The sequence below is a fragment of the Thermothelomyces heterothallicus genome (assembly GCF_042370625.1).
Source record: "Thermothelomyces heterothallicus CBS 202.75 unplaced genomic scaffold P884_scaffold_20, whole genome shotgun sequence".
In the NCBI taxonomy this organism is placed as follows: Eukaryota; Fungi; Ascomycota; class Sordariomycetes; order Sordariales; family Chaetomiaceae; genus Thermothelomyces; species Thermothelomyces heterothallicus.
Window position 1 is genome coordinate 12,677 of NW_027192581.1, and position 11,998 is coordinate 24,674.

The 11,998-nt window shown below is 58.5% G+C and overlaps 4 protein-coding genes and 1 non-coding gene across 5 annotated transcripts; 3 read left to right on the forward strand and 2 right to left on the reverse strand.

Annotated features, from left to right (window-relative positions):
- Positions 1-1,626: 1,626 nt before the first annotated feature.
- On the reverse strand, positions 1,627-3,875 carry P884DRAFT_293562 (uncharacterized protein; the record flags this gene model as incomplete). The annotated part of the gene is made up of 6 exons (XM_069444226.1): positions 2,785-3,875; positions 2,368-2,581; positions 2,242-2,275; positions 2,117-2,175; positions 1,714-1,778; positions 1,627-1,675 (listed from the first exon to the last, which is right to left on the reverse strand). Exons 1-6 carry the CDS (start codon positions 3,501-3,503, stop codon positions 1,627-1,629), a joined length of 1,140 nt encoding a protein of 379 aa, XP_069295588.1. The 5' UTR covers positions 3,504-3,875.
- A 180-nt stretch (positions 3,876-4,055) lies between these two features.
- Positions 4,056-4,150, forward strand: P884DRAFT_t127. The gene has a single exon. It is a non-coding gene; the product is annotated as a tRNA-Ile (tRNA).
- A 145-nt stretch (positions 4,151-4,295) lies between these two features.
- P884DRAFT_279210 (uncharacterized protein) lies at positions 4,296-5,586 on the forward strand (the record flags this gene model as incomplete). Its single annotated transcript, XM_069443279.1, has 7 exons — positions 4,296-4,321; positions 4,503-4,527; positions 4,713-4,917; positions 4,971-5,295; positions 5,343-5,427; positions 5,472-5,503; positions 5,538-5,586. 7 exons carry the CDS (start codon positions 4,296-4,298, stop codon positions 5,584-5,586), a joined length of 747 nt encoding a protein of 248 aa, XP_069295589.1.
- Positions 5,587-6,901: 1,315 nt separating this feature from the next.
- P884DRAFT_247434 (uncharacterized protein) lies at positions 6,902-10,043 on the reverse strand. The gene is made up of 2 exons (XM_069440504.1): positions 9,945-10,043; positions 6,902-9,870 (listed from the first exon to the last, which is right to left on the reverse strand). The coding sequence occupies exons 1-2, from the start codon at positions 9,959-9,961 to the stop codon at positions 6,987-6,989; spliced, it is 2,901 nt and encodes a 966-aa protein (XP_069295590.1). The 5' UTR covers positions 9,962-10,043; the 3' UTR covers positions 6,902-6,986.
- A 318-nt stretch (positions 10,044-10,361) lies between these two features.
- P884DRAFT_293564 (Arp2/3 complex, 34 kd subunit p34-Arc-domain-containing protein) lies at positions 10,362-11,986 on the forward strand. The gene is made up of 6 exons (XM_069444227.1): positions 10,362-10,566; positions 10,661-10,902; positions 10,966-11,388; positions 11,442-11,542; positions 11,600-11,648; positions 11,701-11,986. The coding sequence occupies exons 1-6, from the start codon at positions 10,505-10,507 to the stop codon at positions 11,778-11,780; spliced, it is 957 nt and encodes a 318-aa protein (XP_069295591.1). The 5' UTR covers positions 10,362-10,504; the 3' UTR covers positions 11,781-11,986.
- The last annotated feature ends 12 nt before the right edge of the window (positions 11,987-11,998 follow it).

An 11,998-nucleotide genomic window follows, 5' to 3' on the forward strand; every position in this document is an offset into this window, starting at 1 on the left:
TCCAAACGAGGACCCTCCAGGAACGGCCCCGGGCGTAAGCTCCGCGGATGGGCGGCAAGCGCAAAAGCAGCCAAGAGCCAGCTGGTCCCTACCGCCGGGTCCTGATCAGCAGGGGTTTCAAAAAAACAAAGCAGGGAAACAACATCATAACAACACCAGCGCAGAGCCAGGAAGCCGTGGAGCTACTGATGGGACCCCCTCTCCCCGTCGGCCGGTAGGACGGACGAATCCGCTTGGTCGGTCGTCGGGTGTAAACATGAAGTGCAGAAATGCAACGCTTAAAAAAAGAGGCCCAACCTTTGCTTTTGTTTTTGTTTTTGTTTTTGTTTTTTTCTTCCCTCTGACCTCTATGCTAGGTGAGACGAGAGAGAGATAGAGAAAGTGGCCGGCCGTCCGGAGCCACAGTGGCGATGTGTATGCCCGAGATCCGAGGGCTGAAGACTAGAGGTGGTGTGTCCCTGGTGCGGGACCGAACCCGGTTGCCATGTTGGCGGGACGAGATTCGAGAGAGTAGCGAGGAGCATCGAAAGCTGTGCCAATTCAGGCATGATGACATCATGGCGATCAATGGTATGTACAGGTAAGCCAACTATACTGTTCCGGGCCCCGCGGTCTACCGGGATCCCAGAGAGAAGCCCGTCTGGAGCAGAGTAAGTCGAGTGTAGACTCGCTCCCCACAACCCGTCCCCTTCTCTCCCGTCCCTCTCTACTCCTTGGCACGACTGATGAGGGCAAATGGAGGGCATAGTGTTTTGGGAATGACAAAATCTTCCAGTCAGTTAGGGTGGCGACGCGAGGTCGACAACAAGACTCGGAAAAGCATTTCCTTCCCGTGTGTTTGTTTGCCGCTGCCCTAACCAAGTGGCGGAATCGAGACCGACACACAAAAAAAAAAATAGTAACGTACGCAGTAGTGTAAACAAAGCCCCTGAACCAATGAACCTTGACTCCAAACAGACAATTTCCATTGCTGGGTATCCAAAACAGACATCCTAGCACATTACGGAGTCTCCGAAAATAAACACAGATGTGTGACGAACAGCATCAGAACCGGAGACGTCGAAGCCCGTATTCGAAGGGGCCCCAGATGGCATGGCCGGCCCTGAACGGTGACTCAGCTCGGGAAGCAAGCAAGCTAGAACCTCGTTACTTCTTGCCACGCCCCGGGTCGTACTTCTCTTTCCATATCCTGTTTTTTGCCCAAAAAACGTCGTCCTGATTAGTTTCGAATTCCGAAATAGCTGCTGCCCACAGCACGGAACACAAACAACACAAAAACAAAGAGGATTAGAGAGATGCTTCTTCGCAACGTTACACCAAACGGTTGAATCTGTTCGCCACGAGGGAAGCACGGCGCGGTCGTCAACGAACCACTCCAACTTTGACCGTCCACCCAATGAAGGCGAGGGGCCGGAGAGGCCAAGTCGGAATTCGGCCGAATGAAGCAACCCGGGCGAGTCTCGGACGTCTGAGTGGACGGTTTGAGAGGAAGCAGCCAATGCAGAACCAGAGACCAAGAAAACAAGGTGAGCGCGGAGAGCCGGACACGACAAGCAACCTATCACCCTGCGCTGATGGCAAAACAACAGGGGCGGTCGGCGAGTCATGGCGGGGGAAATCACTCGGTTACTGCTGCCGCCGCTGCTGCTGCTGCTGTCCGGCGTGGCCGATGCGGCTAATAGGAGGAAAGAGAGAATGAGAGGTGGTTCTTACCAGGAGTTCCCAATGATCTTGTTTCCGTTCTGTTCGGCCAAACGATAGTACTTGGCCGCTGCGAACTGTTTTTTTGGTAATGTCTTAAGTCAGCCAACTTGCCAGCCAGTGAGAAGACAAGATGGAATCCTTCAAAAAAAAAAAAAGGGGGGGGGGAGTAGTTCAAGATCGTTGATTCGTCCTCATAGAACCGCTCGGTTGATGCCCAATGTTCCGGATATAGTAGTGCCGACGCGGCCGTCCCACGAACGGGAGGGGCGAGGGCGCGTGCTGCTGGTGCTCCGGACAACTGGCAAGCACCCAAGCACCCGAAAGATGCGCGTGGGCGAGATGTAGAGCAGCAGGACAGACAGACAGACAGACAGACAGACAGACAGAGAGACAGACAGAGAGAGAGACTGACCTTGTCTTTTTTGGTCCCGAACCCTTCCAGGTAGCACCATGCCACCTCGTTCATGGCGTCTTGAGCGTGAAGATGGTGGTCAGCGTCAGGCGCCGAGACGAGACGCCGTGAAGTGGGTGACCTACCGGTGTCTCCTAGGTTTGCCGCCGTCTCGTAATACTGCGAGACTCGGTCGTCAGTGATGCAGCCTTGGCAATCATGAGAGAGAGAAAGAGAGAGAGAGAGAGAGAGAGAAACAGAGGGTAACCCACCTGCTTCGCAGCGATTGGGTCCTTAGGAATCCCCCACCCGTGGCGGAAGCAATTGGCTAGCTCAAAGATGGCTAGGACGAGCTCGCCCTTGGCGGCGCCGCCCTTCTTGAGCCCCGCCTGCAGAGCAAGTTGCTCGATTTCGGCGGCATTGGACGCTGCGGCAGACAAGAAGGTCACGGCCTTGGCCGTATCCGGCTGGCAGCCCCATCCGTGTCTGGGATCACCGTCAGTGTCTAGTTGTAGTCTGGCGACGGGCATCGTGATTGGACAATTGCGTGATGGCGTGGCCACTCAACGGCCACACGGTGCGCTTCGGAGGATGACATTGGCAACAGCGGTGCGCGCAAGGATTCCCCGGGCGAATGAACATTGGACGAACTCCCCTTACTCGTAAGCGGAGCGAGCGAGCGAACGTACCTCAGAGCAAGACCGTACAGCACCTGACTCAGCGGGTTGTTGGCCCCCTTCGGATCCGCCAGCCGGCCGAACAGGGCGGTAGACTCCTCTAGCCGGCCTGCCTCGTGCAATCGGATGGCCTCCTGGATATCGTCGTCGATCGCCTTGGACGAGACAGCCCTCGCTCGAGCCCCCGACGCGCCATCGCTCGACTCGTCACCCAGTTGCACCTGCGGGATGACGGGCTGCGTTGAACCGCGGACGGGACTGGGCGGGCGGCTGCGGCGCCTCTCGTTCTCGCGGGCTAGGATGGTGGCGCGCTTCTCCCATTGCGACTCGGTCGCCTCCTTGTCCTCGGTGCCGTCCTCGGGCATTACAATCTCGGGCAGGTCCTGGGGCACGTTCTCGGAGCCGGAGGGGCTGCGGCTCAGGTGCAGGCGCTGGGACAGCCGGCGGGCGGTCGAGCTGTGCTGGCTCGACGCGGAGGCGCTCCGGCTCCGGCTGCTGCGGAAGACATCGAGGCTGCGGCGCTGCCTGGAGCTCGAGTCGGACCTGGGGTCGGCGGACAGGAACTGGTTCGCGTCTTGGCCCGGGTCGCGTTGCGGACCGGCGCTCGGGGGGTAGATGACCTCGGCGCTGTGGGTGTCGGTGCGGATGAAGGTGAACTCGGGACTCGACGGGTTGGCGCCGGCCTCGTCCTCCGAGTCGTTCTTCTTCCTGAACTTCTCGCGGAGCCCCATGACTGTTGAGGTGCTGCGGAAAAAAAGAAATGCGGATTTGGTGGTTGGAAGAAATAGTGAGAGTGAAAGAAAAGCACACGATCAGCTGCCTTAGGAATGCTTGTGCGACCGTCTCAGCGACTCTGCCGCAGCGAACGCCATATTGGGCCGTTTCTCGTTAGCTCGCCGGCGACGCGGACTCGCCGAATTGGGATGCGTCGACTGGATTCGGCCTGGGAGCGGGGCAGTTGCATCTCTGGCGGGGTACGGAGGACTGCTGAACGGCCCTTTTGTGATCTTGCATAGAGCATCCTTGATTGATTGTGTGAGCCTGGCCTTTCATCTCCCTTGCCTGGCCGATCTGCCGAAAAAAAACAAAAAAAACTATGTGCACGGCAATGTTGGTTTCTCAATAGAAAGATGTAGATTGAAGTTCATTCCAATCAGCTGCATGATGAAGAGCAGATCTCATGTGAACGAAACATCCGAGCATTCAGCAGGAGCACGCCCTGCCCACCAGTGCCTGGTGTTCCCGACAGTGAAGAGAGCATCATCCGCACCGGAGAGCCTGAAGCCCGATTAGCTCAGCTGGTTAGAGCGTCGTACTAATACCGGTTCCTCCAGTATATGGTATGCGAAGGTCAACAGTTCAATCCTGTTATTGGGCATTCATTTTATCTTTTGCCATGATTTCGGCTGCTCCATCGCCCCGAGAATGATGCAGGCTGTAGCTGAAAATTTTTGCAATTGCCTGGACGAGCAGACGTTACCTTACCTTTGTCCTCTTCGTACGTTTGAGAGCCATAACTTTTCATGGGCGGTGCCTTCCTATTCTTGCTGTACATTACAGTACCCACTAGCAGTAATTCTCGATTACCTGATCGGGAAGACACAAGCCGTTACACAGTAAATCATAGGCGATGCCGTATGGAAGTTACTACAGCAAATCGTTCACTACCAGTACGGAACACGACTCGGAGGTAAGGTCAGGTCAAGTACTTACGGCTTTGTACAATACAGAAGTGCTTCATTGCGTGGGAGCCAGGTATTTTAGGTAAGTACCTTATCCAAACCAAGTCTCACCGAAGCAAACCGAAGCACAGGATGGCCCCCTAAGAGGTCCCCACTGCGTGAGGTTGACCATGAAGGGCTTCCCTATAAAATAACAAAGGCCAAAGCCAGGGATGTCGCTGTCAGAATCCCAAAATACCTAGGAAATCTCTGAAATAGCTTGAGGACGTCGAGCGCACTTACACCCGCGAGCGCAAGATCGAGGTGCTGATAAATCTGCTCAACTTCCGAGAACCCGACGCATGCCTAACGCGATTTCCCCGCCGGCGCATCGGCCAGTCGTACGAGGGGGAGCGGATGTTATCCCACCGCATGGTCCGAGAGCCCAGTGGCGCCTTTGTCAGATACCGCGCCCCTACTTACCGTGAGGCCTCCACCTCCTGGAAGGTCCCTGTTCCGACGATTTAGAACTCGTAGGAAGCCCGGAAGAAGACGCTCGAAGGGACCGGCATCAAGGTGCCCGAGCCCGGCACCGAGGAAGAGCCTTCCGCATCCCTCGCGGCGGAGGGACCCATTCCGTAGCCGAACGCGGATGCCCAACCCACGCTCCGGGCAACGGACGGCTGCCCGAGGAACGGCTCGGGCATGAAACGAGCAGCGGCGGCGGCAGCATCAGCAACTCCAAAAACGAGGAGTCCCTGTGGCAGAGGGCGGCGGACCTCAGACAACAAACAACACTTGCTACAGCTGGCCTCGCATCATTCCCGGAACTCGGACCCGGCCAAGGTTGGCAGCCAGAACAGTAGCCCCCCGTCTGCGGAACGAAAACGGTTTGCCGGACGAGAACAGCGCTTCCTCATCCAATGCGAGAAAGACACGATCAACTGCTGCCCAACCGGGACCGGTCATCTTCGCTAAAGGCCAGAACAGAGAGGTGGACCTGCCGCTCTCTCTCACCTGCCCCTGAACGCCCACCAGCTTTCTGCCCAGAGTATTATGTTGCTTTTTATGTCGGACTGCCGCCTGAGCCCATGCCTGGCCAAGCCAACACTGTATACACACCCTGGTGCCATACTACTTGTCGTACACTTAGACCAGAGGTCAGAAGTTGCTCCAATGAGTTATGTCTCCGTATCCCTAACCTACCCCCTATTTCCGGGCCCAAAGTCACCCCCTCCGTCCCCCACTTGCAACACACATAACAGGAGCCGTTTACTCTGGCCCCTTACGGGGACCGCCGAGGAGCCAGTCACCTCCGTACCAAAGGCAACCGGCGGTGCCACATGGCCCGTACCCACATGAAACTTCCGGCCAGCACCGATATCTCACGGAGCACGCACGTTCCTTATAAAGGGCGGGACTTTCTCTACGGCAGTTTGGCCACTCTTCACCACCCCCGGGAGTCCCAATGCCGCCGTTCGGTCTGAACTTTGCCCTGGCTCTCCCGGCCCTTCTAGCCGTCAAGGCGTGGCTGGAAGCCACTTAGCAAGCCCCATTCGGTCCCCTACTTGGGTCCCAACGGCTACGTTGGCTCCTACGTCCCGCCAAACGAAGCTTCCAACCCGTGCTCACACCTATCTCCACAAGCAGTCGCCGGTACTGCACGCCCAGGTGGACATCCGCTGACCTCAACTCTCCCAGTGCTAGTACTACGAACACCGGTGCACGCCCCCGGTGGTAACACCACGTAATCTTGCAGTGCCATGGAGTTGTCCTGCTTCGGACCCGTTGCAGAAACACCAGATAGCAACTGCCGCGCTAGCCCGGGCAAGGAAACTTAACGGAATCGCCAGCACTACCCGCTCAGAGATGCGACATGCCCATGGAAACACCCGGGCATTCTTCGCTGAAGAGAGAAGTGGATGCAATGTAAATTTTCGAAGACGTGAACAGCGACCCATGAAAAGCAAAAGTCGCGGAGGAAAGGGTCGGCAGAGCATGGCACACCCATCGAGATCGATACCGAGCCCGTAGCGAGCAACATTGCCGTCGACGTAGTCGCCAACACGCCGGTCGGCTCGTTTGACTCCCTCTTCTGACTCGGCCGTATCAACGCCTGCTGCTTAACCTCTCAAAGGTATAGCTACGGTGACTGCCAGTAGATGTTGCGTTTCCCTTCCTTTTGCGACTTCGCCCTCTCCGGAGCACGCCGGAGAGCTGAAGTATAACCAAGTAGAGCGAAGCAATAGTTTGCCGTGCCCATTTTTGAAATGTTTCGGGTCGGTAGGACGAACAGCCGAATGCGCAATCAGAAGGAATTGAAATTCGTCTTTTTTTTTTTTCCTTCTTCTCATCGCCCGGCCACCGTTTGAAACACCAAACGTCAAGTCACCGAGCCCGTCCCAATGTCGATCCTACATACCCCTACTACGTACAGCATTAAACACCGGCGAGAATCCCCCCCCCCCCCCAAAACCACACACACATATCACATACACACCTCACACGCGGTGCGATCACACCACCGCCCGCTTTACCCACCCCGGGAGACTCTCACGAAACATGGATGAACCCCCTCTTTCTTGCCCCGCTGATGGGACCCTGGTTTTCCTGCTCCCACTTCTCGTCCACGTACTCCTTGACGCTCTTCTCGCGCAGCTGCATGCCGACGACCTTGAGGGCGGCGATGTTGTAGCCCATCTCGTCCTTCTGCCTGCGGAGGGCGCGGCGCAGGCTCGCGCGGATGCGCTCGAGCATGGCGCGCATGGTCCGGCTGGCGACGATCTGCTTGTGGTGGGCCTTGAGCATGAAGAAGAGGATGCGGCAGGTGAGCGGCACGTTCATCTCGCGGCGGGCGAACAGGTCGAGGAAGGTGAAGAGCATCGGGACGGCCGAGAAGGGGAGGACCAGGAGGGCGTCGTGCAGCGCGGCCGGCTTGATCTTCTGCAGCGTCGAGAGCACGTACGCCTCGGCCGAGACGTTGCCGAGCGCGACGAGGACGGGATTCCGCTGCGGCGGCGCCACGGCCGGGTTGGCCCGGCGCGCCTCGCGCCACTGCTCGAGCGTGTTGAGGTCGGCCATGCCGAGCTCGAGCGCCTCGGCGATGCGCTCGCCCGCCTTGAGCGTCTCGACCGTCTGCTTCGAGGCCGCCGCCACTTCCCGGTCGGCGTCCTGCTCGTCCGGCTCCCGCTCGAGGGAGGTGGTGAGGGTAGACTCGTAGAGCTCTTCGAGCTCCTTCTCGCGCTCTTCTTCCAGGAAGATCTGCTCGTCCGTCTCCTCCCAGACGCGGATGCTCTTGTCGTGGCTGGCCGAGACCAGCGCGGTGCCGCTGTGGCTGATGGCGAGCGCCCAGATCTCGCCGTGGTGACCGTCGATGCGCTGGATCTGCTCGAACTTGTCGCCGTCCCAGTACTTGATGGTGCGGTCCTTGCTGGCGCTGAAGAAGTGATGGCCGTTGCCGTCCGAGTTATGCGGGACGAAGACGACCTGCAGGATGCTGTCCTGGTGGCCGAAGAGCGCCTTGTGGCAGTCGCCGAAATCGAGACCCCAGATCCGGATGTTTTTGTCCGCCGAACTCGTCACGATGAGCTTGCTGTCGTACGAGATGTCCATGCTGAGCACCGGCAGCTTGTGGCCATAGAGGTTGAGGTACAGCTTCAGGGTGTCGACAAAGAACACCTTGACCGTGCTGTCGAGGAGAGCGACGGCCAGCAGCCGGGCGTCGGGGGAGAACCGCAGGCTGAGGATGTCGTCCGATACCTTGAGGATCCTCGACTGGACCAGCTTGAGTTTGGGGGTTGTTCTCGTCGTGCCGAGGACCTGCTCCTGGACGATCTTGAAGTCCCAGAACTTGGCCGTCTTATCCGCGCCTCCCGTCACCACCGACTTCCCGTCTGGGTGGACTTGCAGCGACCAGATGGCGTGACCATCGTGCGCGTTGACCGTCTCGAGCAATGCCGCCGAGGCAACGTCGTAGAGCTGGAGCTCTCCCTCCTTGGTGCCCACGATCACCACCTTGTCGCCCGGGAGGAAAGCGCAGCAGAGCGCGTAGCCGCACTCGAACGTCCTGACGCAGGCTTGCGTCTTGAGGTTCCAGATCTTTAGCGAGCCATTTGCGGCCGAGGCCAGCATCTTATCGTCAGAGCTGATCGCCAGGGACCGGATGTCTGTCCGGTGGCCCGGGAGCTCGATGGCCAGAGCCTTGTTGTAATCCGGCACATCGCTCTTGGACTTGAGCTTGTCTTTCCCGACGATCGTGTAGAGCTCGAGCAGGTTGTTCGTGGACCCAACCAGCAGTTGCAGGTCCTTATTCCCCGGGTTGATGGCCCAGTCGACCGACCTGACCTTGCCCGTCGTCCGGACAATGACATGCTGGACAATGACGTCGGAGATCTCGGCCTGGGTGATATCCTCGGTCTTGCCCTCGGCATCGTCCATCTCCAGATCTCCGTCCGCTTTTTTCTCCTTTGCCAGTTTCTCCCTTTTCCTCCTCTTTTTCCTGGCGAGGCTCTTCTTGACCTCCGCCTCGTTTCGTATCCTCCAGATCTCAACCGATTTCTCCACCCCGTGCACCGCAAAGTAGTCGCGCCGCGGGTGGAATATCACCTCGGCCGCCCTCTCCTTGCTGCTCCGGTGTAACGTGCCCCTGGGGCGGAGGAAGTTGACAGATTGCGAGAGGTCGACCTTTCGCGCCGAGGAAGCCAGCGCCTCCACGTCCAGCGCCCACACCGCCATCTCGCCGTCGTTCCCGGCCGTGACACACCCGCTGAAGTCTGGGGTCACGCCCAGGGCCCAGCACTCCCCGTTGGTCTGCGCAACATGCGTCTCGATGCAGTGGCGAGAAGTCAGGTCCCAGAGCTTGATCAGCGCATCCTTTCCCGTGGTCAGCAGAAACCCCTCCGCCGCCTCTGTGTCGACGGCCATCAGAGCCTGCTCCTCCTCGCCCTCTCCCTGCACTATCGGGTCCGGCTCGATAAAGTGCAGCCCGGTGACTTGATCCTTGTGTCCACGCAGCTTGTACTGGCCCACCTCGGCGACGAGATCCCACACGATGATGTCGGTGTCCTTGGCGCCGCTCGCGAGGCGCACGCCGGTCTTGTCGAAGGCGAGGGTGGTGATGGCCGACTTATGCCCATTGAAGCTCACCATCGAGGTGGCAATCTTGCTGTCCCAGAGACGTATGCTACCATCCTCGTAGCCCACGGCGAACACGTCGGGATCGGTCCGGCTCTGGGCGATGGCCGTCACATTGGCCTTGCAGCTCTCATCCCGCCAGCGACTGAGCAGCTCGCCCTTCTTGATGTCCCACACTAGAACCTCCTCATTGGCGGCGACGATGGCCTTGCCGGCGCCGGTGCCCGCCTTTCCCCGAGACGTCCAGACGAGGTTCGAGTTGCTTGATGCGACGACGCCAAAGGACTTGGAGGGCTCGAATTTGCTGGAGGAGCGGAAGAGTTAATAGGGTGGTGCACGCAAAGGAGGCGTTTACCCTAGGGACCGTCTGCGACTCACAGATAGGATTTGACCATGGTGGCGGCCGGGCACTGGCAGGTACTTGCACGGCGACTGCGAATCCCGTGTCGGTTTCGCTCTCGATGCGTCTTGGTTTCCGACTCGGGTGGGAGGTTTCTTACAACTTTTTTTGGCGGTGATAAGATAAGGTAAGAGAGCTGCTGCTGGAATTGCCGGGGGGAGGGGAGGGGGGAGGGGGGTGGACGCTGAAGCACGAGCCACACACAGCCTGAAAGCCTGGCTTGGCAGCCTGGAGCTCGCTGTAACTAACGATGTAACTATGTATGTAATCCGTGCTGTACCTTCTGTGGCTGGCAGTTGAGATGCGGGGCAGGTCCCAGGGGCAAGGGTTATTCACTGCGTGACGAACAAACTTGGGCCCCGGCTTGGGCTGTGCTTTTCCTTCTCCGGGCTGCTACCGCAACGTCAGCTCCCCGTCCCTCGTCCCTCTCTCCTGGTTGCGGCCCCACCACAGCTCGCCGACAACCACCACCGCCCATCACGCCGACTGTTCGACGACATCCCGCGGGCAAAGCCATTGAATCGAGCGACCACTCAAGATGCTGTTGCTCGACTACCAGAACGTGCTGATACAGTCGGTGCTCACGGAGCGCTTCTCCGGGTGAGTGCGTTCCGTTCCTGCTGCACCGCGCCGACGACTGCCCCTCAGACCTCTGGCCTCTAATCTCTAACCCTCTTCTGCCTATTGCTACCAGAGCGCCGCCCGTGTCCATCGACCAGACCGTCTCCGATTTTGACGGCGTCATCTTCCACATATCCACCCCCGAGTCAAAGACCAAGATCCTGGTTTCGATCCAGATCCGTTGCTTCCAAGACCTGCTGCGTTACGGCGCCGAAGAGGTGCTCAACCGCGAGTACGGGCCCTATGTTGTCCCGCCGGAACCGGGCTTTGACTTCTCCATCCTCGTCGACCTGGAGAATTTGCCGGCCGAGCAGGGTTAGTCGGCTCCCCATCCCAGCGCACCCCGTGCACTTTTAACTGAGAGTGGGGGGTTTGCAGAGGCACGAGACGAGTTGGTCAAGAAGATCGCGCTTCTCAAGCGCAATGCCATGGCCGCTCCGTTTGAGCAGGCGTACCAAGAGCACTACCAGCTGAAGCAGGAAGCCGCCAAGTTCTCCTCGGAGGAGGCGCCCCAGGGAGTACGCGAAGGCGGCGAGGTCAAGGCGATTCACTACCGCGAGGAGGAGGCCATCTACGTCAAGGCGAGCCACGACCGCGTCACAGTCATCTTTAGCACCATCTTCAGGGAAGAGACCGACCGCGTGTTTGGCAAGGTGTTCATCCAGGAGTTCGTCGACGCCCGCCGGCGGGCCATCCAGAACGCGCCCCAGGTGCTGTTCCGCAACGACCCGCCGCTCGAGCTCCAGGGCGTGCCGGGCGTCAAGAACACTGGAACCGGCGAGATCGGCTACGTTACGTTTGGTATGTCAGCTCGTGCGGTGCAGTGTTTGCGGTCGGGGTATTAACAGTGCCAGTCCTCTTCCCCCGACACCTCACGCCTCAGCGGATGCCCGAAGTCATCTCGCACATCCAGACCTTCCGCGACTATTTCCACTATCACATCAAGGCGTCCAAGGTACGCTCCCCTCCTTTTGGTTGGACGGCTGGACGAGGCAGGACCTAATCGAAGCAGGCATATATTCACTCCCGCATGAGACGGCGGACGGCCGACTTCCTCCAAGGTGAGCATCCTACAGCTTATGGCGACCCGCCGGAACTAACGCCGTTCCACAGTTCTCCGCAGGGCCAGGCCAGACAACGAGGAGAAGGAGCGCAAGACAGCGAGCGGAAGGACGTTCAAGGTGGGCGCCTGAGAGGAAAGGTCTTGGGAAAGCATGTCTAGACCAGAAACAACGAATGGACGCAAGCTAGTCCCCTGACCAATATACAACAAACAGCACATATGATCTCTGGCACACTTAAGACGAAGGAAGAAGAACAGAATCAAGAAAGGAAGAAAGAAAGAGCGCTCTTGATTGCAAACAGATGTCATGCCAACGTGCCAGCATTTTTTTTATTTTTTTTTTTTTTT

Coding starts and splice junctions, on each gene's coding strand:
- P884DRAFT_293564 (XM_069444227.1), top strand. CDS start 10,505: ATGCTGTTGCTCGACTACCAGAACGTGCTGATACAGTCGGTGCTCACG. Junction 10,567..10,660: donor CTCACGGAGCGCTTCTCCGG/GTGAGTGCGTTC, acceptor TATTGCTACCAG/AGCGCCGCCCGTGTCCATCG. Junction 11,543..11,599: donor ATCACATCAAGGCGTCCAAG/GTACGCTCCCCT, acceptor TAATCGAAGCAG/GCATATATTCACTCCCGCAT.